We start from the raw sequence: 26,101 nt of genomic DNA on the forward strand, positions 1-26,101 counted from the left end.
GTGGGGGGGTTGTGATGGTGTGCTTGCCTTGCATGTGGCCAGCCCTGACTCAAGGGTTCGATCCCCAGCATCCTGTATGGCCCCCCAGCCTGGCCAGGAGTGATAACCTGAGCACAAAGCCAGGAGTAAGCCTTAAGCCAAACGTGGCCCAAAAACCCGCAAACAAGACCAGAGCTAGTGCATGAGCTAAGACTTGCCTTGCATGCAGCCACCCAGGTTTGATCCTTACAACAGGCACAGTGAAGGTGGTCTGGGTGACTAGGCTGTTCGGAGGCCTCGGCCCAGGGAGGGAGGGAAGGAAGGAAGGAGGGAGGGCCCCCGCCCCCCACAAAGCAGGCAGTGGACGCTGAGATAGCATTTTTTCAGATGCGGGAACTTGACCCCAAAAGGAAATGTAATAGGGCAGATCCTTGAGAAAGAGGAAGAAACTAGGGTGCTCTGGTCACTGTCTGGCTGAGACTTGCCCACTCTGGTTTCCTGAAGCCGCCCCTCACCCTCGGATTCACAGAGGAGGCAGGCAGCTGGAGGATCAGAGAGGGTGCTCACTGGCCCCCGGGTCACACAGCAGCTGGAGACCAAGTGGCTGCCTGGTGGCCTGCAGCACTCCTCACCTCTGACCTGAGTTCCAGAGCCACCCCGGGGTGGGGCGAGACTGCCTGGCGCTCTGAAGGTCCCCGTCCCACTCGCCAGTTCGAGTCAGGCCATGCAGTACAGCTGCAACATCTAACAATGCCCGGGCCGTGTGCCAGAGCTGACATCAGGGCCTGCCCGGATGCCACCCGCCCCCCAGTCAGAGTCCCAGCCCTGGTCAGCGGGGGGCTCTTGGTGGGCTTCTCCTTGTCAAGGTGGGCGGCGGGTTGCCAGCTCCCGGTGGAGGAGCCGCGGTCAGCAGGAGCCAGAACTCTCTCCCAGGAGGAAGGCTGGGAGCTGCAGATTCCCCCAGGGGAGTGTGGGTCGGGCCTGGGGCAGGGCCGGTGGGCGGGCGCCTCCCCAGCTCTGCAGGACCTCTTCCGCCCCGGGGAGGTCGGGGCGGGCACAGACACCCCGGAGCAGAAGCAGGAACTTTCCTTGGTTCTCGTAAAGGGGAGCGGAGGGGGCAAGGAAGTGGTTCAGGATCCTGGGCCGGCCGCCAGCCTTCAAGATTGTTCTGCGCATGCAGGGGCGAGGCAGGAATTCCAGCCTGGTGCTCGGCAGAGCTACGCGGGGCGTGTTACAATGGGCAGTGGGCTGTGCCAGGCTCGGTGGGCGCTGCGGGGCTGGGGGCTGGGGTGGGAGGGCAGCCTATACCCACAGGGCACCCTAGGAGTTGCTTACTTGGAAACTTGCAATGACAAATTATATTTAGCTTTAAAAAAAAATATATATATATATATATATATATATATATTTACTTTTTGGGTCACACCCAGCGATGCACAGGGGTCACTCCTGGCTCTGCACTCAGGAATTACTCCTGGCGGTGCTCGGGGGCCCATATGGGACGCTGGGAATCAAACTCAGGTCGGCCGCATGCAAGGCAAATGCCCTACCTGCTGTGCTATCACTCCCCCCCCCTTTTTTTTTTTTAATCGAATCACCATGAATTACAAAGACAATGACAATTCCACGCTCCTCTCCACCGCCACCCTGGGAAGGAAAAATACATACAGGGAGCAGTGAGGGTAGGAAAGATCACCCCTCTGGCCATCCAGTTCAGCCTAACCAACCCTGGCAATCACAGGGGGGACATGTCACGGCCAGACTGCCCTCAATCCTGCTTTCTTCTTGTTGGGTCACACCCAGCAGTGCTCGGGGCTTATTCCTGATGCTTGCAAGGCTCAGAGGTCTCGGCTCGGCCCCAGGCGGGCTGAGGGAACCGTACAGGATACCCAGGATTGAACCCATGTTGGCCCCGTGCAGAACAGGTGCCCTTCCTGCTGGACTAGCACTCTGGCCCGAATTTTTAAAAATGTTTCAAAGAAAAAAAAATTTAAGTAAGGGGACGGAGTGATAGCACAGTGGGTAGGGCGTTTGCCCTGCACGCGGCTGACCTGGGTTCAATCTCGGCATCCCATGTGGTCCCCCAAGCACCGCCAGGAGTAATTCCTGAGTGCAGAGCCAGGAGGAACCCCTGAGCATCGCCCAGTGTGACCCAAAAAGAAAAAAAAATTAAGTAAATTAAATTTTTTGTTTCTTTTTTGGGGGGGATGCTACAAAGTGGTGCTCAGGAGGGGCCTATAAGCGATTCTCAGTCAACCAGGCCAGTCGATTAGTGCAAAGGCTCAGGGATGCAATGTTTCTCTGGTTCTGCGGTACTGGGGATCCCCAGGACACCCCAGCAGTGCCGGGAACCTCTAGGGCTGCACCCGGCCGTGCTTTGGGACCAGGTGGTCTTCAGGAATGAAACCCAGGTCAGGCATGTTGCAAGGCATGCACCCTAAATTTCCTGGCCCATCTTCTATTTTTTTGCAAAGCCAGGGATTAAACTCACGGCCTTACACTTCCCAGCCCACACTTTTTTAAATTGAGACCCAATTACCTATTACGTAAGTTTCCGCATCTTCGGCAGGAAGCACGGACCTCAGGAACCACTATCAAAATTTGTTTTTGTGGAAGGGCTTCGACATGCAAGACTTTTTTTTTTATTTGTTGATTTTTGGGGTTTTGCTTAGGTGTGGTTTGGTGTTTGGCCAGCCCTCGACTGCGTGCAGGGCTTCCCCCTGGGTCCCCACTCAGGGCTCACTCCTGCCCACTGGCCTCCACGTGGTGGTACCAGGGCTCTGGGCATCACAGGCCCACACTGTGACATTCTCTCCCAGACTGAAATACTCATTGCACTGATTCCACTCCAGTTCTTTAGTCTATTTTATTTTATTTTATTTTATTTTTGCTTTTTGGGTCACACCCGGTGATGCACAGGGGTCACTCCTGGCTCATGCACTCAGGAATCACCCCTGGCAGTGCTCAGGGGACCACATGGGATGCTGGGATTCGAACCCGGGTCGGCCGCGTGCAAGGCAAACGCCCTACCCGCTGTGCTATCGCTCCAGCCCCGCCTTTAGTCTATTTTTGACCTGGGGGGGGCCACTCCTGGTGGTGCTTAGGGGTCCCTCCTGGTGTGGCTCAGGGGATCATATGTGGTGCCGGGACCTGGGCCACAAGCAAGGCAAGTGCCTTAACCATGTCTTGTCTCTCCCGCCCTTTCCGCTCAGAACTCCGTGACCCTTTGGAGTTTGCGTGCTGTGCGTCAGGGTTCTGCGTCTGCGCCTGATGACAGCACCTAATCCCGCCAGAAACCTGTGATTTCCAGAGAAATCTTTATCAGTGGGATCCAACACACACGCACCCTCCTTTCGAGCAGCAATAAAACTGTCAGTGGTGCCGAAAAGAAGGATGTTTAGACAAGAAGGGCCACGGCCACGTGAGGTCTGGAAGCAATCAGGGAGGGAAGTTGAGTAAGGATGGAAGGCTGCTGGAGAGAATGCCGGCAGAGGGGAGGTTCTGGGACCCGAGGCCGGAGGCATTCTCACCCAACCCACACAGGGGCTGGTGTGGGTGCCAAGCAGTGCCCGGGGGTGGCCTCGCCCTACCCAGCCCTCATCAGCACACACACACCCCTACACCCTGGGAGAGGGGTGGCAACCTCAGCTGCCAAGCTCTGAGTCAGCGGGGGCTGGGGCAGCGGGCGGGAATGGGGGGGCTCACGTGGCCGGAACCGAGCAGCCGCGTGGGGCCTTTGGCTTTCAGCCCCAGCCCTGCCGTTTGAAAGGACCAATCACTCAGGGCCTCGCTCTCCTGGGCCCGCCAAGCCCATTTCCCCGAGCCTGGGGCTCCCTGCAGGGAGGCTGAGGGGTTGGGATTAGGGCACCAGCAGGGAGGCTGCTTCCAGAGCTGCATGAGGGGGTGAGCAGGTCTGTGCCTGTGATCTCCTGGATGGAAACAGAAGCCTCTGGGGGCTACTGGTGGGGGTGGGGGGTGAGAAGGAAACACATCAGGGTGGGAAGGGGCCTGCTGAAACCTACGGCCCTGCATGTGTCTGAGATCAGAGAAGTCACTTGCTGTTGTAGTACCTCAATTCCCTCATCTGAAAGGTGGGTGGGTGGGTGAGGGGTTCACAAAAAACTCCTCGTGGGTGGAAGGAGTCCACGTGTGCAATGGGGGGTGCCACGGCGGTCCCACTGGCTGCGGCTGTTATCACTGAAGGCCACTGTGGGGGCTGCATGGTCAGATGGGGGCTGGAGAGATGGTGCAGGGGCTGGGCACTTGCCTGGTCATGGCTGACCCTGGATCAAGCCCAGGCACCACATGTGAGCCCCCAGCCCCAAGGAGAGAGAGCTGAGCACAGAGCCACAGAACCGGGAGTAGCTCTGAGAAGTAGCTCCGAGGAGTGGCCCAACACACACACACACACACACACACACACACACACACTCACATACATAGACATACACACAGACACACAGACATACAGACACACAGACACACACATAGATATACAGACACAGACACATATACACAGACACACACAGACACATACAAAGACATATAGACACACAAAAACACACAGACACACACAGATACAGACACGTACACAGACACATACACACAGACACACAGATACAGACACACACAAACACACACACAGACACACAGACACATACATAGACATATAGACACAGAAACACACAGATGCACTCACAGACACACACACAGACACACAGACACACACACACACAACTGGAAGGAGCCAGGCCTGGCTCGTCCCTGGTGCCTTATGCTCTCCCCAGCACTGCGACAACAACCCCAACGTCAGGCAGGAAGGAGCCCCTGAGCACCCCTGGGTGTGGCCCCTAAACAAGAAGAAGAGAGGAGTGAGCCTGAGTGTCCCCTCTGTCCCACGCTGGGCTGCACCCGCCAGAGGAAGTGGCAGGCCACGAGGAGACCAGGGCGGGAGGCTGGGGCCCGGGGGTCAGGGCACACTCATCTCTGAGGTGGCAGGAACGAGATGGGGGAGGAAGACAAGCACGCCCCCCTACCCCCCCCCCCCCGCCCCGCCCCACCCAGGTCCCGGATAGACAGACTCCTCCTTCTTGCTCTGCTCTCAAGAACTAGACATCCTTATCAGGGAATTATTCCAAAAATCCAGTGCCCGGGGCTGCCTGGCCATCCCAGCTGGTCCCCCTCCCTACCTCGGGGGGGGGGGGGGGGGGGAGTTGGCACTTGGAAACCCTGCATGGCCGGGGCCCTGCGGGTCACCAGACAGAGAAGAGGGGGATCTCTGCGCCTAATGGAAAACAACTCTGCTATACCAATGAGGAAGTGGGCTGGAGAAATAATACCACACTTGCCTTGCATGTGGCCAACCCAGGTTCAAGTCCCGGCACCCCAGATGGTCCCTCAAGCACCGACAGGAGTGACCCCTGAGTGCAGTCAGGACTCAGCCCTGAGCACCACCAGGTAAGCCCCCCAAAACAAAACAAACAAACAAATAAATGAAGACAAACGATGCCATTTGTGGAATTTAAGGGAATTGTGCGAAATGGCATAAGTCAGAAGATCAAAGGTAAACACTGGACGATTTTGCTCACGGAGGAATATAAGGAAACGAAGCACACAGACTAATTGAAACCCAAGGCCTTGGGTGCTTAGTTTGGTTTTGAGTCACACCCTGCGGTGCGGAGGGGGTTGAACCTGGGCCTCGGGACCTGAACCCACCGCCAGTTGTTTGCTCAGCCTAAAACCTGGATCCTGACAACAGAACTGAGCTGGCCGGAAAGGAGGGGGAAGGGTTTGGGCGTGGGGCTGACGGAGCACTGGGCGGAGGCGGCCCGCTGGACCACGGGGGAGGGCTGCGTGACTCTGGTGTGTGTGGGGGTGACACCCTGCAGGGGAAGGCTGCAGCTGTGTGTGCTGTGGGCCCAGGGCCAGCCACAGACAGGCAGCCCGGGGGCTGGAGGGGGGCGGCGGGCTCCCAGTCCCGGAGGGGTGCGAGCCGGACATGGAAGCGGGTCGGCATGTCTGGGGGAAACAGCAGTGCCCCCCGACAGGCACCCCGCCCCGCAGGATGCCGAGCTGCCCAGGCAGTGCTCAGGACCCCGGGGAGCACCTGCCGGCCACGTGGTGCGGGGGTGGAGTCTGGGCTGGCCGCAAGGCGTGTGCCCCACCCCCCCAATCATTCACTCCTGGTTCCGTTTGCTCTCCTGGGCAGGTCCCTGCGCTCGAGGAACCCGGGGAGTGTCAGCCTGCCCCTCGGCGGTCGCAGCTGCCCCGTGAGCCCGGGGCTCACCTGCGGACGCCTGCCCTGCCCGCGCCCCGGCCGGCTGCCCGCACCCCTGCCCGCAGGCCGCAGTGTGCCCGCGCCCCGCCCGGAAGCGGCGACCCCACGCGCCGGCTGGGCAGAGTGCCTGCGTGCGCCCCCCGCTCGGCTGCCCCCGCGGCCCTGTCTCGGCGCACGGCCCTGCACCCGGGGACACCGGGTGGCCGAGGGGCCAGGACGGGCATCTGAACTCCTCCCCGACTGCTGTCCCTCTGGGCGCGGATGGGCGTGCAGCGCCCCGTCTGCCGGCCGGGCCCTGGGCAGGACGCTGCTGGCCTCACACCCCTTTGCTGGTGGTCTTTTGTTTTGTTTACACCCAGCACTGCTCGGGGATTCCTCCTGGCTCTGCACTCAGGAATCTCTCCTGGAGGAGCTCTGGGGACCCTATGGGATGCTGGTGATTGAACTTGGGTCGGCCGCATGTAAGACAAACACCCTACTCTCTGGACTATCGCTCTGCCCCCCACCCCCCACACCCACCCACCAACACCACCACCACTTTGCCTTTGTTGTGACCATCTTCATATCCAGAATGCCCTGCCCACCGGCTGCAGCTAATGAACTCCTACCTCTCCAGAAAGCCCAGTGTGGCCACCCTCCTCCAGGCGGCACACCCTGATTGCTCCTCTTTATTTCTGAATCTCTGGATCCTCTCTTTTGCTAACAGAGCCTCTGGAAAATGCTGCCTGGAGCACATTCTGGGCAGAAGCAAGCACATTAATTAGTCAATGGCATGCTTGCTTCCCTCTGCCTCCCTCTGAGTCCTGTTGTTCATGCCCTTCTCCCTCCGCCCTCTTGCATCCCTCCCTCCCACCCGCTCCCGAGACTGGAGTTCTCTTGACCTGCAGCACTGTGCAGTGCTCGCCCTGGCAGGGAGCCTCCGGAGCCAATTCAGAGGCTGTGTGCGGGGCTGCTTCTCCAGCTCCTAATCTCAGTGAAGGGGCTGGAGAGAGAGCGCGAGCAGCAGTTCTGGTCCAGTCTCTGGCACTGCACGGTCCCCTGAGCACAGCTGGGCACCACCCCCGCACAGAGCTGAGTGTAGCCCCTGAGCACTGCCGGGCATCCTCCTCCCCTGAACAAAGCGAAACTGAAAACTATGTGCAAACAGGGGCTGGAGGGATAGCACAGTGGGGAGGGCATTTGCCTTGCATGCGGCTGACCCGGGTTCGATTCCCAGCATCCCATATGGTCCCCTGAGCACCGCCAGGGGTAATTCCTGAGTTCCTGAGTGCAGAGCCAGGAGTAACCCCTGTGCATCGCCAGGTGTGACCCCAAAAAAGCAAAAACAAAACAAAACAAAACAAAACAAAACAAAACCTATGTGCAAACAGAAACCTTGTATTATTCCAGTGCAGAAAACAATTTCCTCACAGAGTCGGACGGACGGCACAGGGGGCAGCCGTGCAATGTGGCCGGTCCAGTTCGACCTCTGGAACCCTTTAGGGCCCGCTCAGTACAGAGGCAGGAGTAAGAGCTCAGCATCGCTGGTTTTTGTTGGTTTGTTTTCTTTTGCTTTTGTGCACACTTGGCGGGGCTCAGGGCTTACGCCTGGCTCTGTGCTCAGCAGTCGTTCCTGGCAGTGATCAGGGGGCCAGACAGGATGCTGGAGATCAAACCCAGGCCGGCTGCGTGCAAGATAAGCCTCCCACCCAGTGGACTATCTCTCCAGCCTCCGGCCGATTTTTTTTATCTGAAGTTTTTCTTGAATTCAGTGGACTGAGATGTGCACATACCTTAAGTACACATTTGGGTTAATATCTGCAAAGTGAACACCCATCTCCCCACCATCCAGAAGGTGACTCCCTCCACTGCTATCCCCCCTCCAGCCATTGCTCTCCCAAGTAACCCCCTCATCTGTCACCACTCCTGGCTTTGCACTCAGGAGTTACTCCTGGTGGTGCTCGGGGAGCTATATGCGATGCTGGGGATCAAACCCTGGTCAGCCATGTACAAGGCAAGTGCCCTCCCCACTGTACTACGGCTCTGGCCCCTGTGACTGGCTTCTTCCACTCGCACTCATGTGCTGGTGCCACAGCTCTCTGCTTTCTCAGTGCCACCGAGCTATGGGCACAGGACAGGGCACGGCTGAGATGGACGCTGCTGGGAGACATGGTGAACACACGGTCCTCGCACACACGGAGAACCTGAACGCCCAGGTCAGGGACGGACATGTGGTCAGCAGGGAGAGTCCTGCATGGCTGGCTGTGTCCGTGTGAACACTGTTCCTGGCACCCAGGGCCCCCTGGGAAGATATGTTGGAGCCAGGAGGGTCTCCACAAGGCACACCCCCGGGTAGCTCCCTCCAAGACCTTCAGATCACACCATCCTGCTCCCCGGAAACAGACCCCCCCACCCCAGCTCAGAGCAGCCTCTCTCAACACCTCGCCCAGGCTGTCCCCACCTCTCCCCAGGGGCCTGAGACTAGGAGTGGACTCGGGGCCTGAGTGAGAGGGCGATATACCGTGTTCTAGATGCAAGGGGCCCTCAGCAGCCAGAACCTTTCGCCAAGTCTCAGCTGTGATCAATGGGTGAGTCAGCAGGCCTGGTGCTGGCTGGGAATGATAAGGACGGGGCTCATGCACAGTGCCAGCACCGCCCTGCTCTCTGAGGGCCTGTGCATCTGACCCAGCCCTGGCCACCAGACAAATACATTTCTGGGGCACTCCTGGGGTCAAAGACACATCACTCTGCCCAGCACCTGCCCCGTCCTCCATCCCGGCCCAGGCCCCATGGCCAGACGGGCCCTGAGGTCACTGTTTGGGAGATCCTGGCACCAGGAGGACCCGCTTGGGCTCCTCTGTCCCTCAGACCAACACTGTTGGCTGTTTCCAGGCCTACCCCGTGCACAACACCAAGAGAAGCCAGGTACCAGAATATGGGGGTACTTCACCAAAACACTCCCAGCACAGGGAGACTCTCCCTACAAGGGGTCAAAGGAGGAGGCAGGCGAATGAAAAACAAATATACGTATTTGTTTTTGGGTCACACCTGGCGATGCTCAGGGAACACTTCTGGCAAGGCTTGGGGAGCACAGGGGATGCTGGGGATCGAACTCAGGTCAGCTGCGTGCGAGGCAAGAGCCTTGGCCATTGTACTATCACTCTGGCCCCGGAGTCCCTTTTAGTTTAGGTTTTAGGGTTACATGGGGTGTAGTCCAGGAATTATTCCTGCCTGGCTCTGTGCTCCAGCTGGGGGGGTCAGGGCACCAGGCAGTGCCAGGGATGGAACCGGGACTGTAGGACTCACTGCTCCAGACTGTGAAGTGAGCTCCCGGAGCCTTTAGGAAGGGCCAGGAGAGGAAGCAGGGCCTGGACTGGCACAGTGGAGGTGGCACACAAGAGTCTGTGTCTCACGTTTGAGGCCACGACACAGGGCAAAAGCTTTGGGGACTGTGGGAGCACTGTCACCAGGAGCCCGACTCTGGAGAGCACCGCTGGCAAGAAGGCAGGTGCAAGAGCAGCGTGTGGCCCCCAGCCAGGGCCCGGCTGACTGTGAGCACAGGCAGGAAGGCACATCCTGCCCTCCCACCGGCACAAAGGGCGCCCAAGGGGCAAAGACTAATACTGCGTTTCAGGACGATGCCCCAGCCTGGCTTCCAGCCCCCAAACTGGATTTATAATCTTGGAAAAGGGAAAAGTGACAGACCGGAGAGCCAAGCTAACAGCCTGGGCTGATGCTGTGCATTCAGGAGGCCTTGGGTCCATCCTGGCACCACTTCCCAACATAGCATGAGGGGGTACCACTGGGTGTGTCCATCTAAAGCATCACTTCACCCTGGCAACCCAATTTTGGGCACAAAAACCATCATCAGGGCATAAATTTGTGACAATTACATGGTGGGGCTTGGTAATAACCTAAGCGGGGTAAGGAGTACTTGCGTTCAGGGTGTGTGGGGAAGGGCCTGAGCAGAGTAAGGCAGGCCTGCGGGAGCCCGCGCTTCTCAGGGCCCAGGCTCCAGCTCAGGCTTTACCCGTCGTTTCTGCCCGTGGGGCCCCTTTCAGCTTTCTGGTCTTCCTAAGGTGGACTCAAGTGCTCATGAGGATGTGAAGGTGTGTCAGTCTCACCAGACTGGCCTGGGTGATTGGAGACCCACGTAGTCACGGGCTTTCCAGGGACATGCTTGGGGCTACTGCTCCAAACCGAATCCTAGTCTTTGATCCCTGGCTTTGGGGCCACACACAGTGGTGCTCCAGCATCACTCCTGGCGGGCTCCGGGGACCATACAGGATGCCAGAGATCGAACGCGGGTTGGCCGTGTGCAAGGGTAACTGTCCCCCCCCCCCCCCCCCCCGGCCCCTGAATCCAGTCTTCATGCACGCCAGGGACAGTCCTGTCTGTACCCACCTCCTACCTCCCACCCAAACAGGCGGGACGAGCTTTCCCCTAAAATGGTCATTTCCAAGGCCGAAGCCCGAAACCTGCGGATCCCGCGTGCACGGGTGTGCCGGAGACCCGCCCCGCGAGCCCCGGAGTCCCCCGCGAGCCCCGGAGTCCAGCCGCGCGGGCTGCAGGGCCAGCACGGGGTCTCCCGAGGGATGCCGCGCCCACTCGCAGCGCCCTCTCGCGGCTGTCCCGGCCAGCGCTGGAGCCCGGCGGGGTCGGCCACGAGCGGGTGCGGGAGGGTCCCGCCGGGCCCCGCCGGGAGACGCGGGTAGGAGTGAGGAGCAGGGCGGAGGCGGCAGACCCGCGCATCCCGCATCCGACCGCGAAGCCCCCGGAGAGCCGCAGCTAGACCCTCGCCGCCAGGCCCCGCCCTCCTTACGCGCTGCACTCAGTGCGCACGCGCGCCCCTGACTGCTGCGCGCCGGAGTCCAAGGGCCTGGCTGCCGCCATTCCCCGCTGCCCCGCGGAGGGGCCCCTGGCAGACCTCTGCGGGCTTGGAAGGAGGGGTGAGTAAGATGCCGCGAGGACAGAAACCGGGGTCTTCAGGAGCAGCACACTCGACGCAAGATACTCCGCTTAAGGCTTGGGCCGCTGCCGCAGGAAACTACATCCCCCATAACCTCCTGCGCCGCAGTGCCGCGCGAGGCGATGACGTACTTCCCCGACGTGACCGTGTCTCCAACGGGAAGGGGAGGGGCGGCTCAGCGTCGAGGCTGATGACGCATAGTCTTGGGACCTGGAATGTCTCTCCCGATCTCCGAGCCAGGCCCGCGGTCTCGGTTTCTCCCGTGACACCCTCTCGGAGCGCCCTTTTGACCAATGTCTAATTGTTCTCCTCCCGTTCTCCGTATTGCTGTTGTCATGACGTCCTGGCCGTGCACACGTGGTGGCGGTGCTCGGGAGGTGGGGCAGGAGGGATGGCACCGGGCTGCGTGCGGGCGGTGCCCGGGCTGGAGCGGAGCCCACTGCCCGGCAGCTGCTGTTCCCCGGGGCGCCCGCAGGGGGTGCGGCGGGGGCGCGCGGCGTGGCCAGTTGGCAGCCGAGTCTGCCCAGCGATAGCTGTTGACCACGGTGCACCCTCTACCTTTCCCCCAGAGCCCGCCACGGACGCAACCCTAATTGTCACTGTTATTATTGTTACTCGTTTCATCCTGGAGTAACGGCAAAATTATAGACGACTTCAAGGCTTTTATAACGAACTGGCAGAGACCCTCTGGTAAGTTTCATGCAGCTAGGATGGATGATGGTTTTGGAATTAGGTCAGGGTGCATTCCAAAAAAAGACGCTCTCCATTCGGAATCAGGCCGCGCTGATCAAGACTGTCCTCGGACTCTGCCCAGTGTTTCCAGCTGTCCTCATTACACCCTTTATTCAACTCAAACTCAATTTTCTTATTACTATTTTTTAATTGAATCACTGAGCTAGGCCCTTACAAAGCCGTTCATGATTAGGTTTCAATCCTACAGTGTTCCAACACCCATCCCTCCCCCAGTGTATATGTCCCGTCACCAATGTCCCCAGTTTCCCTCCCATCAACCCCACCTCCCCACCCCTAGCTTGCCTCTATGAGAGGTGCTTTTTTTTTTCTCTCTCCTTGAGGCATTGTGGTTTGCAATAGTGATACTGAAAGGTTATAAAGAATATTCCTTTACCTAATTTTAACACAGTGCTTGTCCCATTTGATCATTCCCAGCTATTGTGTTGCTCCCTTCTCTAGCTTACCTACCCTCCGCCCCATACACACTTGTGGTTGATTCCAACCATTGACCAGTCTTCCTGGCCCATTTATCTGGCCATGGATATTAGTCTTCTACTATATATACTTTTATATACAAGTAAACACAGTCATTCTCTATCTGTCCCTTTCCTTCTGACTAATTTCACTCAGCATGATACTCTCCATGTCCATCCATTTACAGGCAAATTTCATGATTTAATTTTTCCTAACATCTGCATAGTATTCCACTGTGTAGATGTACCCAGAAATGCAATTTTTACTTGGGGCATGCACCTGATGGTTCTGGGGCATTCTCCTGGGGTAGTACTCAACAATGGATTTTCAGGAGTGTCTAGGGGGAACCTGCATGTGTGCCCTGAAGTCTCACATATATAGCACCGGCTCCAGCCCATTGAGCCATTTTTATGGTCCTGAAATTTCCCGTTTCCCCCTTTTTTTTGTTTCTTTGAGCCACACCTCACAGTGCTCAGGGCTTATTCCTGACTGCACTCAGGAATTATAAGGGGCTCAGGGAATCATGGAGTGCTGGAAATCAAACCTGGGTCAGCTGTATGCAAGGCAGGTGCCCTAACCACTGGACTATCTCTCTGGCCCCTCATCTGAGACCTTTTCACTACTAGAATGGTTAGGGGCAGAGGAAGTGCTGATCAAAAAAAATCATTCAGAGCTCGGGGCTGGTCTGGAGAGGGGAGGCGTGGCCTCTTTCCATGCCCCAACTCTGCCAGTCAGGCCTGTCCTGGGGTTGCCTCCCTTGCAGCCCTTCCTCTCTTCTCACCAAGTTTTCTGTCTTCCCCTTAGCACCCCGCCTGGCGCCATGGTCCACGCCTTTCTGATCCACACCTTGGGGGCCCCGCATGCCGAGGACACGGGCTTCTGCAGAGTACTCTACTCCTGTGTGTTTGGTGCTGAGAAGTCCCCTGACGACCCCCGGCCACACGGAGCTGAGAGGGACAGGCTCCTTTGCAAGGAGCAGCTCCTGGCAGTGGCCAGGTAACCGCACAGCCCAGCCGTGTTTACTTCTGACTGATGGGGAGTTTTCTTTTCCTTTGGTGTTTGGGCCACGCTTTGCTGGGCTCAGAGCTGACACTCCTGGCTCTGCGTTCAGGGATCGCTCCTGGCGGGGCTCCAGGGACTGGGTGTGGTCCTGGGGATCCGACCTGGGAAAGGCTGCATCCAAGGCAAGCACCCTACCCCCCTCGCCTGCACTATGGCTGCAGCCCCTGAGATGAGCTTCCTGGGCTGGGGAGGGGGATCAGCTTGGGGTGGGGGGTTCCTGGTAAGGTTGGTGGAAGTCAGCCACCCGCCTTCTCCCCAGGCAGGTGGAGAGCATGTGGCACCTGCAGCTGCAGGCATCTGGCCGTGCCTCCCTGGACCCGCTGCCCCAGCCCACTGACGAGCCGGTGGCCCTGCACGAGGCCCCCCAGGGAGTCTTCGGGCTGGCTGCGGGGGACCCTTTCCGGGAGCCGCGGACGGTGCTGTGGCTGGGCGTGCTCTCTCTGGGCTTCGCCCTGGTGCTGGACGCCCACGAGAACCTGCTGCTGGCCGAGAGCAGCCTCCGGCTGCTGGCGCGCCTCCTCCTCGACCACCTCCGGCTGCTCAGCCCCAACGCCCACCTCCTCCTGCGGGTCGAGCGTGTCGAGGCCATCCTCTCTCGCTTCCTGCCTCACGGCCAGCTGCTCTTCCTCAACGACCAGTTCGTTCAGGCCTTGGAGAAGGAACTCAGCACCGCCTGGCCTCGTTGATCCCCTTCCCTCCCCCTGCCCTTCCCCTGCACACAGTGGGCTGTGACTTACCCCTGGGATCCAGCAGAGAGGACAGGGACCCACTGGCAGCCGAGCGAAGGAGCCGGGTAGCCCCAGGACACCTGGCCTGGACCCGTGGCTGCTGCGAGACTTGTTGAGGTGCTGCAGTGACCCGTCCTCCCCCCATTTCCTCCCTTCCCTGCCAGCCTGCCCAGACCCTCCACTGCTGGCAGCCTGTGCCCCTGCCCCTCCTTCCTCCTGACACCGCTCGGCTGAAGGATCTAGAACTCCTGGCCTCTGGTGCTGGCCCTGCCTGGCTCCCTACTCTGTACCCATCGTCAACCAAGGTTGCATCCACGAGGGCCCGGGATGGTCCAGCCCACCGCCCCTCAGAAGTCTGTGGTCTGGGGGCTTTTATGGCTCCTGGTGGGCAGCCTGGAGATACTCACTCTTCCTCGTCAACCCTTCAAGAAGTCGCCGTGAAGTGGGGATGCGAGATGTGGCTTGTCGGATGTTCCCTCTTTTGCTTTGGATTAAAAGCGCCGACTCTGAGTTCACCCTGTGTCCGTGAGCAGTTGCCTCTCTGGACAGCCCTGAACTGGGAGTCCCGACCTTCCTGATCACAGGTGCCCCTAAGGGGCTCTCGGGGAGGCCTCTGCTTAGGCTCCCCCATGTCACCTTGGTCTCCTTACGTGCCTCCTCTGGATGATAGCATTTGCTTATCTAAAGTGTGGCAGGGGTGGAGCTGGAGAGATGGTTCTGCAGGCAGGGCATTTGCTTGGCACACCGTCAACCGGGGTTCCAACCCTGGCGTGCCTTATGGCCCCCTGAGCACTGCAAGGCCTTGGGTGGCCCAAAAATTTAAACAATAAAAACTGTGGCAGGAGGCTGGAGAGAGAGCACATCCCTCGGACCCTGTTTCAAGTCCTCGGCGCTACTCACGGTCTCCTGAGCAACACCAGGGGTCACTCCTGAGCAGAGGGTCAAGAGCAGCCCCTGAGCACTGCAGGGTGTGATGCAGTGCCCTGCCTCCCTCAGTGAAATAGGTCACAACCATACAGTCCCTGAGAAGCAGGCCTGAGGCAAGGAATGGGTGTATGGGAGATTCTCATCCTGGACCCGGAGATAGCCAGCCCGTGACTCATCCACACTCACCTCTGAGTGACCTCCCCTGGGGGGAGGGATTTACCAGGCCCAGAGAAAGTTGCGGGAAGTGGGGGGGGACGGACAAGGGTTGCACCAGGGTGTTGGGAGCTTTCAGAAGCAGCACCTCCTGGTTGGGTTGGGGGTCAGGAGGCATTTAAAATGATTCAGGACTAGGGGCTGGAGCGATTGCACAGTGGGTAGGGCATTTGCCTTGCACGTGGCCGACCCGGGTTGGATTTCCAGCATCCCATATGGTCCCCCAAACACTGCCAGGACTAATTCCTGAACGCAAAGCCAGGAGTAACCCCTATGCATTGCCAGGTATGACCTAAAAAGCCAAAAAAAAAAAAATCAGCATCCCATATGGTCCTCCGAGGATGTCAGGAATAATTCCTAGGTGCAGAGACAGGAGTAACTCCTGACCGTGGCTGGGTGAGAAACCAAACAAACTTTCGTAGGGGCAGAGGTCCCACTGGGGTAAAATCCCCAAAATTCCTGTGGGTGTGACTCACCTGTGCAGGGGTAGGGGGGAAAGGTCAAACTGGGTGCAGGGCTTCCCTCCTGCTGCCCAGCACTGGCTGCCCTTTGGCACCGGGACAGACCCGTGCACGCCCACCTGGGCGCAGCCAGTGAGCAGTGTTGCCCTCCTGACTGTCCACGGAGCCGCCTCACGCCATGCCTTCCCCTCCCCACCCTCGCTGTCAGGACCAAGGCCCCTGGCAGGGGCACAGCTCCCTGGAGACCTAAAGGGAGTTGAATCTGCCTCTGGCCAGCCGCACTGTGACAGTCGGGCAGCAAAGCGGGACAGCACTGTCCCCCCTCCCCGGCCTCCTTCCCTCCCAACAGACTCCGCTGGTGTGGGCTGGAGGCCGGAGAGTCTGAAAACAGCATCTCTTGCCCAGGGAGCTTGAGAAGGGGGCTCACCCCTGCCCCCGGCAGCAGTGGGAAGTCAGGGCAAGGCAAGGCGAGTGAGGATTATGAAGAGCTCCTGAGAACCAGCTTTTCTCGTTCCTGATGCCCAGTCAGTGCCCACTGGGAACCCCGAGGAAGCCTGGAGATTTCAGTCACAAAGACGAGCAGACCTGAGTTCTCAGCAGATTAATTTCCAGGTGAGGCTTGGTCCTGAGACAGTGGAGTCGGCTGGAGGCATGGCGGTGATTTTGGAGTGTGGGAGGAAGAGGCTACCAGGGCTCTGCCTGGGTGGTCCCTGGGCGGGCCTGCCCCCTCTGATCCAGCTTACTAATGTTTAAATAGGGGCTGGAGCGATAGCACAGCGGGTAGGGCATTTGCCTTGCACGTGGCCGACCCGGGTTCGATTCCCAGCATCCCATATGGTCCCCTGAGAACCGCCAGGAGTAATTCCTGAGTGCAGAGCCAGGAGTAACCCCTGTGCATCGCCAGGTGTGACCCAAAAAGAAGAAAAAACTAATTTTTAAATAACTTTTCACACCCTGCCACCCCCCAGCCCTGCCGCCATGTTACTGTTACTGTGTGTTGCTTAATGTTTCTCTGCCCCTTCCTCAGAGTCTCCAGGAGAGTTTCTATCATTTCTCCGGTTTCTACATTAGACCCAACAGCTGGCACGGCACCAGACAGAGCAGGCTCTACATACACACTGAATGAATGAATGAATGAATGTATGAATGTATATGTAAACAAGCAAATGAATGTTTGAGTGAACAAAGGAATGAATTCATGTGTGAGCAAGCGAATGTGTGTGAACGAACGTATCAATGTGTGAACAAATGAATGCATGTGTGAACAAGTGAATTAATGTGTGTATGAACAAATGAATGAATGCATAGGTGAACGAATATGTGAAGGAATAGCTGGTTCCAGGAGAGCCTGTGCTCAGGGACCCTCTGGACATTCCAGTGTGATGTTTCCCCCTTCCTCCCTGGAAGCAGATTGAGCCCAGGTTGGCTGCCTGCAAGGCAAGTGCCTCACCCACTGTACTATTTCTCCTGCCCATCATTACTTCAGTTCTGATTGTCAAAAATGCTCAACTTGAGGGGCTGGAGTGATAGCACAGCGGGGAGGGCGTTTGCCTTGCATGCATCCAGCCCAGGTTCAATTCCCAGCATCCCATATGGTCCCCCGAGCACTGCCAGGAGTGATTCCTGAGTGCATGAGCCAGGAGTAACCCCTGTGTATGGCCAGGTATGACCCAAAAAGCAAAAAAGCAAAAAAGATGCTCAACTTGAATCTGATCAGAAGGAAACCTTAGCTGGATGCCAACAGAGGGAAATTCTGCATTTTGCCCTTCAAAAATAAAGGCACAATTAAAGGAGATCAAAGAAGCAGGACAACATAACATAATGTGTGATCACAGGTTGGATCCTGAATCCAGAATATAGTTGTCATTATTTAGATATTCTTTTTCTTTTTTAATTTTTTAATTGAATCACCGTGAGAACAGTTACAAAGCTTTCAGATTTACGTCTCAGTCATATAATGATCAAACACCCATCCCTTCGCCAGTGCACATGTTCCACCACCAAGAACCCCAGTATGCCCCCCACTTTACCCCTCACCCTGCCTGTGTGGCAGATGATTTTCACTTTACTCTCTTTTTACTTTGATTACATTCAATGTTTTGACTGAAAACCCACTATTATTATTTGGGATTTTCCCCCAACAACCAGACCTGCCGAAAAGGCATCATTTGATAATTTGTTTTCTATTGCTGATAATGAAGAGCATATGATTTGGGATTTCTGGTATTTTAGTAATTAAGTCCAGAATGATTTCTGCTAGAAGCCGCTGGATTCCGGAATTGGTTTGTATGCCTCTAGGATCATGGCTGTTCAGGAGCAGAGGAGCCGTTGTGGGCAACTGCTCAGGGTCTCGTCTGGGTGGGGAGCAGCACCAGTACCACCCCCCATCAGAGATTTCCTGCGTGCCTGTCTCTGCAAACTTGTGCCTCTGTCCAATGGGCGGTTGCCATGCCGCTGCCGCCGAAAGGAAAGGCTGAGGGACAAAAACCTTTCCCCTCCTGGGGTGGCACGGGGCTGTAGCTTAGTTCACAGTCTAGAGGCATTTCTGCAAGAAGCTGCTGGATTCCAAACTTGGTTTGTGTGTCTCTGAGGCTATAGTTTTGGGCATTATGTTTTGCTTGGATATTCAACACCACCGTTCAAGCCTGCCTTCTAGGGGCAGATCTAGATCATCTATTTTCTATTGCTCACTTTGTATAGCAAGAAAGGTTGCTTGGCTGCATTAGCCGCCACGAAGTTTGGAGAAATAGTCCTTATCCCCACATACCTGAGCCATGTTTGTAGAAGTTCAGTGTCGCCGGGATTCCATCTGGAGAAGGCGGGGAGACTGCATCTCCTCCATCTGGGGCACCCCAGTGATATCGGCTTGGTTTGGGGCCCGGAGCATTCTCCAGTGTTGCAATGCCCGCTGGCCAGGATTCTTCACAGCTGAGTGCAGCAGCCAGGAGCGGGTTGAGGGCGTGACTTCCGGGTCAGGGGCGGGTTGGAGGCTGGGATGAGACTTCCCAGTTCCAGTGCCCGCACGCAGTTCGGAGAAATAGTCCTGATCCCCACATACAGGAGCCATGCTTGTAGAAGCTCATGGTCGCCGGGATTCCAGCTGGAGAATGTGGGGAGACTGCACCTCCTCCATCTGGGGCACCCCGGTGATATCGGCTCTGTTTGGGGCCTGGAGCATTCTCCGGTGTTGCAGTGCCCACTGGCCAGGATTCTTCACTGCTGAGTCTGTTTAGATATTCTTGGGAGGAGACACAGAGAGAGGACACAGGGCACACATGTGAGTGTAGGAGTCTGACATGTTTGGGTTTGACACCGTTGTCTAAGCCCCACCAGGAGTGACCTGATGACAGAGCCAGGAGTCAGCCTAGAGTACAGCCAGGAGCAACCCGCCCCCTGCACACACAAAAATTCAGGGTTATGTAGTATGAGGTCACAACCCCTGACCTGAGAACTTCATTCACACTACCTGACAAGAGTATCTTGCTAGTGAACAGGAAATACCCACGAGGTGTATTCATTTGTCTCAAAACACATTTCCACTGATCTACTTTTATGTCTAAACGGTGTGAAGTTGGGCTGGAGGCTGGAGAGATACAGAGGGCTATGGTGCTTGCCTTGCATGTGACTGACCTGGGTTCAATCCCTGGCACACCATACAGTCCCCCAAGATCCACCAGGAGTGGTCCTTGAGCACAGAGCCAGGAGTAAACCCTAAGCACAGTTGGGTATTCCCCTCCCCACAAAGAGAGCGAGAGTAAAAAAAAGAAAAATTGCATCAGGGATATAGCTCAGCTATAATACTTGCCTTGCATGTATGTGGCCTCGGGTTTAATCCCTGGTAACACAGCCATGTGCAACACACACACACACACACACACACACACACACACACACACTGACATGCTTCCTAGACTTTGGTAGCTTGTGAAATATGTCTGTTTGTAATCTGATTGCTTTTCAGTATCAAATTGTCTCTCCTGTTTTCTTTATATTGGTGCATTGGAATCTTTCTGTTGGCAAGAATCCTTTTTTTCCTCCAACACGATGAGATATTTGACACATGTATTATACCTGAGTAATCATCAGCATCATAGTGATAGTAATATATCCATTCCAAGCATGCCTTACAAATTTTTTTCTTTTTGGGTCACACCTGGCGATGCTCAGGGGTTATTCCTGGCTCTGCACTCAGGAATTACTCCTGGCAGTGCTCGGAGGACCATATGGGGTGCCGGGGATCAAACCCAGGTCGGTTGCGTGCAAGGCAAACGTACTCCCCACTGTGCTATCATTCTGGCCCCACAACATTTTTTTCTTAAAAATTTGGGTTTCTATGTTTTTTGTGTGTGTGTTTGGGACCACACCCCTCTGTGCTTGGAGCACCTCCTGGCTCTATGCTCAAGGATCACTTCTGGTGGGACTCAGGAACAATATGAGATGACAGAGGTCAAACCTGGGTCAGCCATGTGCAAGGCAAGTGCCCTACCCGCTGTACTATCTCTCCAATCCCTAATGACGCCATTTCTTTTGCAGTGCCAGAAATCAACCCAGGACCACACATGCAAGGCCGGGGCTCTCCCGCTGAGCCCCACCATAGCCCACGGCTTCATTTTGGAATGTTGGTCCCAAACAATGGTAGTAGCAGAGTCTGAGACTTGGTTGGAAAAGAAATCACAGATATTTTCATAGGATAATGGAGTTGGTGAAGATAATTCAAAGTATCATCTTATTTTTTGTTTGGAGGGGGGCGGCCCATGACCATGGCTTACTCTTGCCTCTACACCCAGAAATTACTATTCTTGGGGTTGGAGTGATAGTAGAGTGGGTAGGGCTTTATCCTCGTAAGCAGCCAGCCTGGGTTCAATCCTCAGCATCCCGTATGGTCCCCCAAGCACCATCAGAAGTAATACCTGAAGAAGTAATGCAGGGTCAGGAGTAACCCCTAAGCATCACTGGGTGTGACCCAAAAAGAAAAAAAAGGAAAGAAAAGAAAAAAAATTACTTCCAGAGCAGTTGGGAGACCTCTGTGAGATGCTGGGATCAAACCTGGGTCAGCTGGTACAAGGTAAGCTGCCTACCCGCTGTACTACCTCTCCGTCCCTTGGATTATCATTTATGCATGTCACAACTTAAGTATTTAATTCAAATAGTAAGATCAGAGGCCTATAGTTCAAACAATAGAACACATGATTAGCATGTGCAAGACTTCAAATTTAGTCCCCAGCACCATAAAGTGCCAAAGAATGGCCGGGGGTATGGCCCCTATAAAAATATTTGGGGGGTATTATAGGGGGGCACATTCTACAGTGCTCAGGGATTACTCCTGGTTCTGTGCTTAGAAATTTCTACTGGTGGGGCTTAGAGGACCATATAGGATGCCAAGGATTGAACTCGGGTCAGCTGCATGCAAGGAAAGCATCCTACCTGCTGTAGCATGTCTCAGGCCCCCTAGAATCTTGTTTTTTGTTTGTGTGTTTATGGTTTTTAGGGTTTTTTTATTTTTGAGAAACTTTTTTTTATTTTATAAAGTAGTTCACAATATTTGATTACATTTACTATTTGAACACCAGTCCCACCACCATTACACCTTCCCACAGTAAGGGCGAAACTGATGCCATGACAGGTGCCAGAAATGAGAAAAATCAGCTAGGCCTCAGGTTCAGTTATTGGAACTAAAACAATCTTGGTTTCTCAGCAATGAAACAATGTGTAACTAGACAACCTGAACCCACCTGAAAAAGTCCTTGGGCTCAGCAAGTGGGCTCAATTAGCAATTCTCACAATGCCCAGAAATTGCCTTTTGTTAACCATAAAAAGAATGAGTAGCATATGTAACCATAAACTGCTAGTGGAAACTACTGTTTAACTATTGCCTGACACGGTTACCCTGGACACTTGCCAAAACGCTTTTGTTTGGTAGTTAAGTAACAATAAGGCATGTACTGCTCATGTATCAAACCGTATAAAAACTGCTTGCACTTGAGGGTCAGGGTCGCTCTCAAGAGACCACTCTGTGGGTGAGGTAGTTGACCCCAGTATACTGGAATAAAACTCCTTCTGCTTTTGCTTTACCGAGTTCATGTTTCTGTCCAAAATTCAGGGCTTAATACCACCATCATATTTCGGATGTTTCCATCCTGAACCCCAACCCCTGGCCCAAAACAGAACTGAAATAATTTACTTTGTATTGTTTGTTATGAAAAACTGCTGAAAGTGCTCAAAAAATGTTTCCTTAGAGGAAAGAGTATGAAGGTTGTTGTATTTCACCCAGGGCCCATTAAGCCCATCTATAAGAGATAACTTACATGTTGTAAAGGTTGAGCCGTGTGAATATATATATATATATATATATATATATATATATATATATATCTCACTGTATCACTGTCATCCCATTGCTCATTGAGTTGCTCGAGCGGGCACCAGTAATGTCTCCATTGTGAGACTTGTTGTTACTGTTTTTGGCATATCGAATACGCCATGGGTAGCTTGCCAGGCCCTGCCGTGGGGGCGAGATACTCTCGGTAGCTTGCTGGGCTCTCTGAGAGGGGCAGAGGAATCAAACCCGGGTCTACCGCGTGCAAGGCAAACGCCCTACACGCTGTGCTATGCATATACACATATATGTATCTGTAAAAAATATTTCCTTCTAAGATTGGTCGCCTCCTACTTTAAACCCTGTCAAATGTGGTGCGGTGCTCTTGGAGTATGGCTGGTGTGAGATATCAGTCGCACGGCCCAGGAATATGTTCACTTGTGGTTGAGGCTCAGCCTGAGCATATGGAGAGCAGCCATGAGCATGGCGGCAGTTGAGTTCAGGAGCTTTTTGGCTGCCAGGGCTGGGTCCCTTGGCGTGGGGAGGGATCTCACCCACCTTCCTCCGGGGCATCCCGAACGAAACAGCCTGGCACAGGGCCCAGCAGCATGGTTATGGCATGTGTCATGTTATATGGTTTTTAGTTTTGGGGTCACACCTGGCGATGCTTGGGAGTCACTCCTGGCTCTGCACTCAGGAATTACTCCAGGCAGTACTTGGAGGACCAACTGGAATGCCAGGAATTGAACCCGGGGGGCCACATGCAAGGCAAGCTCCTTTCCTACCGATTCAGCCCCTTTTGCTTGTTTTGGATTACAACTGGCAGTGACCGGAGCCACACCCAAGTGGAGTTGCAGGGGAAGGTGTCCCTCCTGAGGGTGCTCAAGGGACCATGCGGTGCCGGGGATCAAGCCTTGGCCTCCTGCAGGCGAAGCCCATGAAGCTGTCTTGCTGCTCCTCACAGACTCATGGAAACTAGGCAGGCCCTGATATGAGGCGCTCATGTGATGGCCTCTTCCTCCCACTCCTCCGTCCATCCTCCGTCCAACCAGAGCAGGCCAGCTGTGCATGCGAACTACTTCCCTGTGCGTTTTATTGCCTCATGCTTAATAGGAACAAAGTTCACCAGACATTTGAGGAAAGCTGCAGCCCCAAAGGAAACTCGATAAGCCTACAGGAAACAGAGAGATGGCTTCTGAGCAAAGTCAAAGGGAGTGTGAGAGAGACACAAGCAAAGGAAAACTAATTATGATCTTCAGTAATTGGTTCCTGATTGGGAGTGGGGAGGGGTTGGGCCCCACCTGGCAGTCTCAGGGCTTACTCCTGGTTTGGCATCTAGGGATCACTGCTGGTGGGGCTCGGGGACCGTATGTGATGATGGGGGGGATCAAGCCTGGGCCAGCCATGTGCAAGCAAGCCCCCTACTGGCTGTACTATCTCTCCAGCCCCTTCATTAATGAGTTTCAAGAAGATGTCAGAGCCATAAAACAAATACGGGAGTAACAGAGAATAAGAACAAATTTGAAAAAGAAAAAAAATACTGTCGCTTATAGTAAATAATTATCAATGTGTCACTGTCACCCCGTTGATCATTTATTTTCTCGAGCGGGCATCAGTAACGTCTCCATTCGTCCTAGCCCTGAGATTTTAGCAGCCTCTCTTTACTCTTTCTTTCCAGTGGTTCCACACTGGAGGCTCTTTCAGAGTAAGGGGAATGAGACCCATCATTGCTACTGTATTTGGCATATCAAATACGCCACGGAGAGCTTGCTAGGCTCTGCCATGAGGGTAAGATGCTCTCAGTACCTTGCCAGGTTCTCTGAGAGGGAGAACTAGGCTATAATGCGGCCGAGCACTTCCAGGAGCTTTGTTTTATAGTCTCTGGATCTTGGCCATTGAAGGGGCAATTTGTGGGTGTCGCTGCCAAGCTACTGGAAAATGGGGGATCTGGGTGGAGGAAGCCCAGTCCCGATTGGAGCAGGTTGGAGATCTCAGCCCCGGGTCCCACACATCTGGGTTCCTCTGCTTGTCCCTTCATGCATGAAGCTTGACTGAACATGTGAAGAGGGGCCTTGAGCATGGCTGTGGCTGGGTTCCAGAGGTCTTCGGCTGCCAGGGCTCTATTCGGGGCTGGGAGGGAAAACTTGCAATTATAATTATAACAATTATAAACTTTATATTAATTATATAAAGTTTAATTAATAAATGATAAAAACAATTATATACTTGCAAAAATTTTATAAAGATAGGTGCCAGGGAGAAAGTATAAGATTTTTTTTTTTTTTTTGCTTTTTGGGTCACACCCGGCAATGCACAGAGGTTATTCTTGGCTCATGCACTCAGGAATCACCCCTGGAGGTGCTCAGAGTACCATATGGGATGCTGGGAATCGAACCCAGGTCGGCCTCATGCAAGGCAAACGCCCTACCTGCTGTGCTATTGCTCCAGCCCCAAAGTATAAGATTTAAGGTGTTTGTTTACCTTGTATGAGGCCAACCCAGTTCCATCTTTGGCATCACATATGGCCCCTGGAGCACCACCAAGAGTGGCCCCTGAGCACAAAGCCAGGAATAGCCCCTGAGCACTCCAGAGTACAGCGTAACCTCCTCCGCCCCCAGTTACTTAGGTAATTTGGAAAATATAGTTAAGGAAGCAGGAAGAAAATAAAGGGCTTGGAGGGATAGTACCGTAGGTAGTGTGTTGCATGCAACTGACTTGGTTCAAACCCTGGTACCACATATAGTCACCTTACTATAGCACAATCAGGAGTAAGCCCTGAGCACTGCCAGGTGTGGCCCAAATATCATCCCCTCAAAAGAAAAGTCAAGGAGGGGCTGGAGCGATAGCACAGCAGGTAGGGTGTTTGCCTTACATGTGGCCGACCTGGCTTCAATTTCCAGCATTCCATATGGTCCCCCGAGCACCACCAGGAGTGATTCCTGAGTGCAGAGCCAGGAGTAACCCCTGAGCATCGCTGGGTGTGACCCAAAAAGAAAAAAAAAAAGGAGGAAAAAGACAAGGAACGAAAAGAAAAAAGAAATGGAGAACCTTGTTGCTTTTCCCTCCCAAAAGAAAAGGTCTCGGGCTCAGCCACTGCCGGGAAATGAAGCTGGGCACGGGTGTGAGAGACCCTCACCCTTGCAACGTGGTGAGAGCCCTCCTCCTGGGAGAGGGGGCGTCTGCTCTCGCTGCCTTCGGTGTGGATCCGCAGAACGCAGTACTGCCACATGCCCTCTCGGAGCCTCGGTCTAGTTAATAAGGAGCAGTTTTGCCGTCTTGGAAACCTGCCAGACCCCCACAAAAGAAAGGAGCCGCCCTGGGGAGCCAGCTGGAGGCAGAGCCCCGGGAGACCTGCCAAGCCGAGCTGGGCGCTGCCATCGGCTCCCACAGACGGGCAGAGGTTGCGAGGGGAGCCTAAGGGAGGGGGAACCCTGGCCCAAATCAGCCCTGGCAGAATTGCGAGCCCAGTAAATGTTTGCTATTTTAGGTACTGGGGAGGGGCCTTCCAAGTGAGGAGGGGGAGGTGCAGGGGCCCTGTTAGAATTTTGGCTGACAGGGCGACGGCGGATGGGAGGCCTGCGGCACTGGGGACACACCCGGCCGTGCCAGGGGCCTCCACGGCTGCGCCCTGCCACGCTTGCCAGACTACAAGGTGCCGGACTGGCAGGTACTAGGTGTGGGCCCTAACTGCCAGGCTATTTCCTGGACACCAAATATTGGCCCTTTGTCGTTCTATTGGGGGTGGCTGAGGGTGGGATTTGGGCTGCACCTGGCTGTGCTCAGGGCATACTCCTGATTCTGTGCTCAGGGATCACTCCCGATGGGGCTCAGGGGCCCTATGGGTGCTGGGGAAAAACCCTGGGTCAGCTGTGTGCAAGGCCAATGCCTTACCTGCTGTACTGTGGCCCTGCTTCTAGGGTGGGGTCAAGTGGAGAGTTGTGAGGGGGCGGGTGGCCGGATGTTTTTGGTTGGTTGGTTTTGGGC

At 55.2% G+C, this 26,101-nt stretch overlaps 1 protein-coding gene across 3 annotated transcripts; it reads left to right on the forward strand.

The window, feature by feature from the left end:
• Nucleotides 1-10,890: 10,890 nt before the first annotated feature.
• AP5S1 (adaptor related protein complex 5 subunit sigma 1) lies at nt 10,891-14,715 on the forward strand. Of its 3 annotated transcripts, none has more exons than XM_055131930.1 (4): nt 10,891-11,184; nt 11,774-11,894; nt 13,215-13,406; nt 13,732-14,715. In XM_055131930.1, the coding sequence occupies exons 3-4, from the start codon at nt 13,231-13,233 to the stop codon at nt 14,156-14,158; spliced, it is 603 nt and encodes a 200-aa protein (XP_054987905.1). In that variant the 5' UTR covers nt 10,891-11,184; nt 11,774-11,894; nt 13,215-13,230; the 3' UTR covers nt 14,159-14,715. The 3 variants fall into 3 exon arrangements, with proteins under 3 accessions (XP_054987905.1, XP_004611004.2, XP_054987906.1); XM_055131931.1 differs by lacking the exon at nt 10,891-11,184 and adding an exon at nt 11,244-11,581; XM_004610947.2 differs by lacking the exon at nt 11,774-11,894.
• Nucleotides 14,716-26,101: the final 11,386 nt, after the last annotated feature.

This window comes from Sorex araneus, chromosome 3, assembly GCF_027595985.1.
Source record: "Sorex araneus isolate mSorAra2 chromosome 3, mSorAra2.pri, whole genome shotgun sequence".
In the NCBI taxonomy this organism is placed as follows: Eukaryota; Metazoa; Chordata; class Mammalia; order Eulipotyphla; family Soricidae; genus Sorex; species Sorex araneus.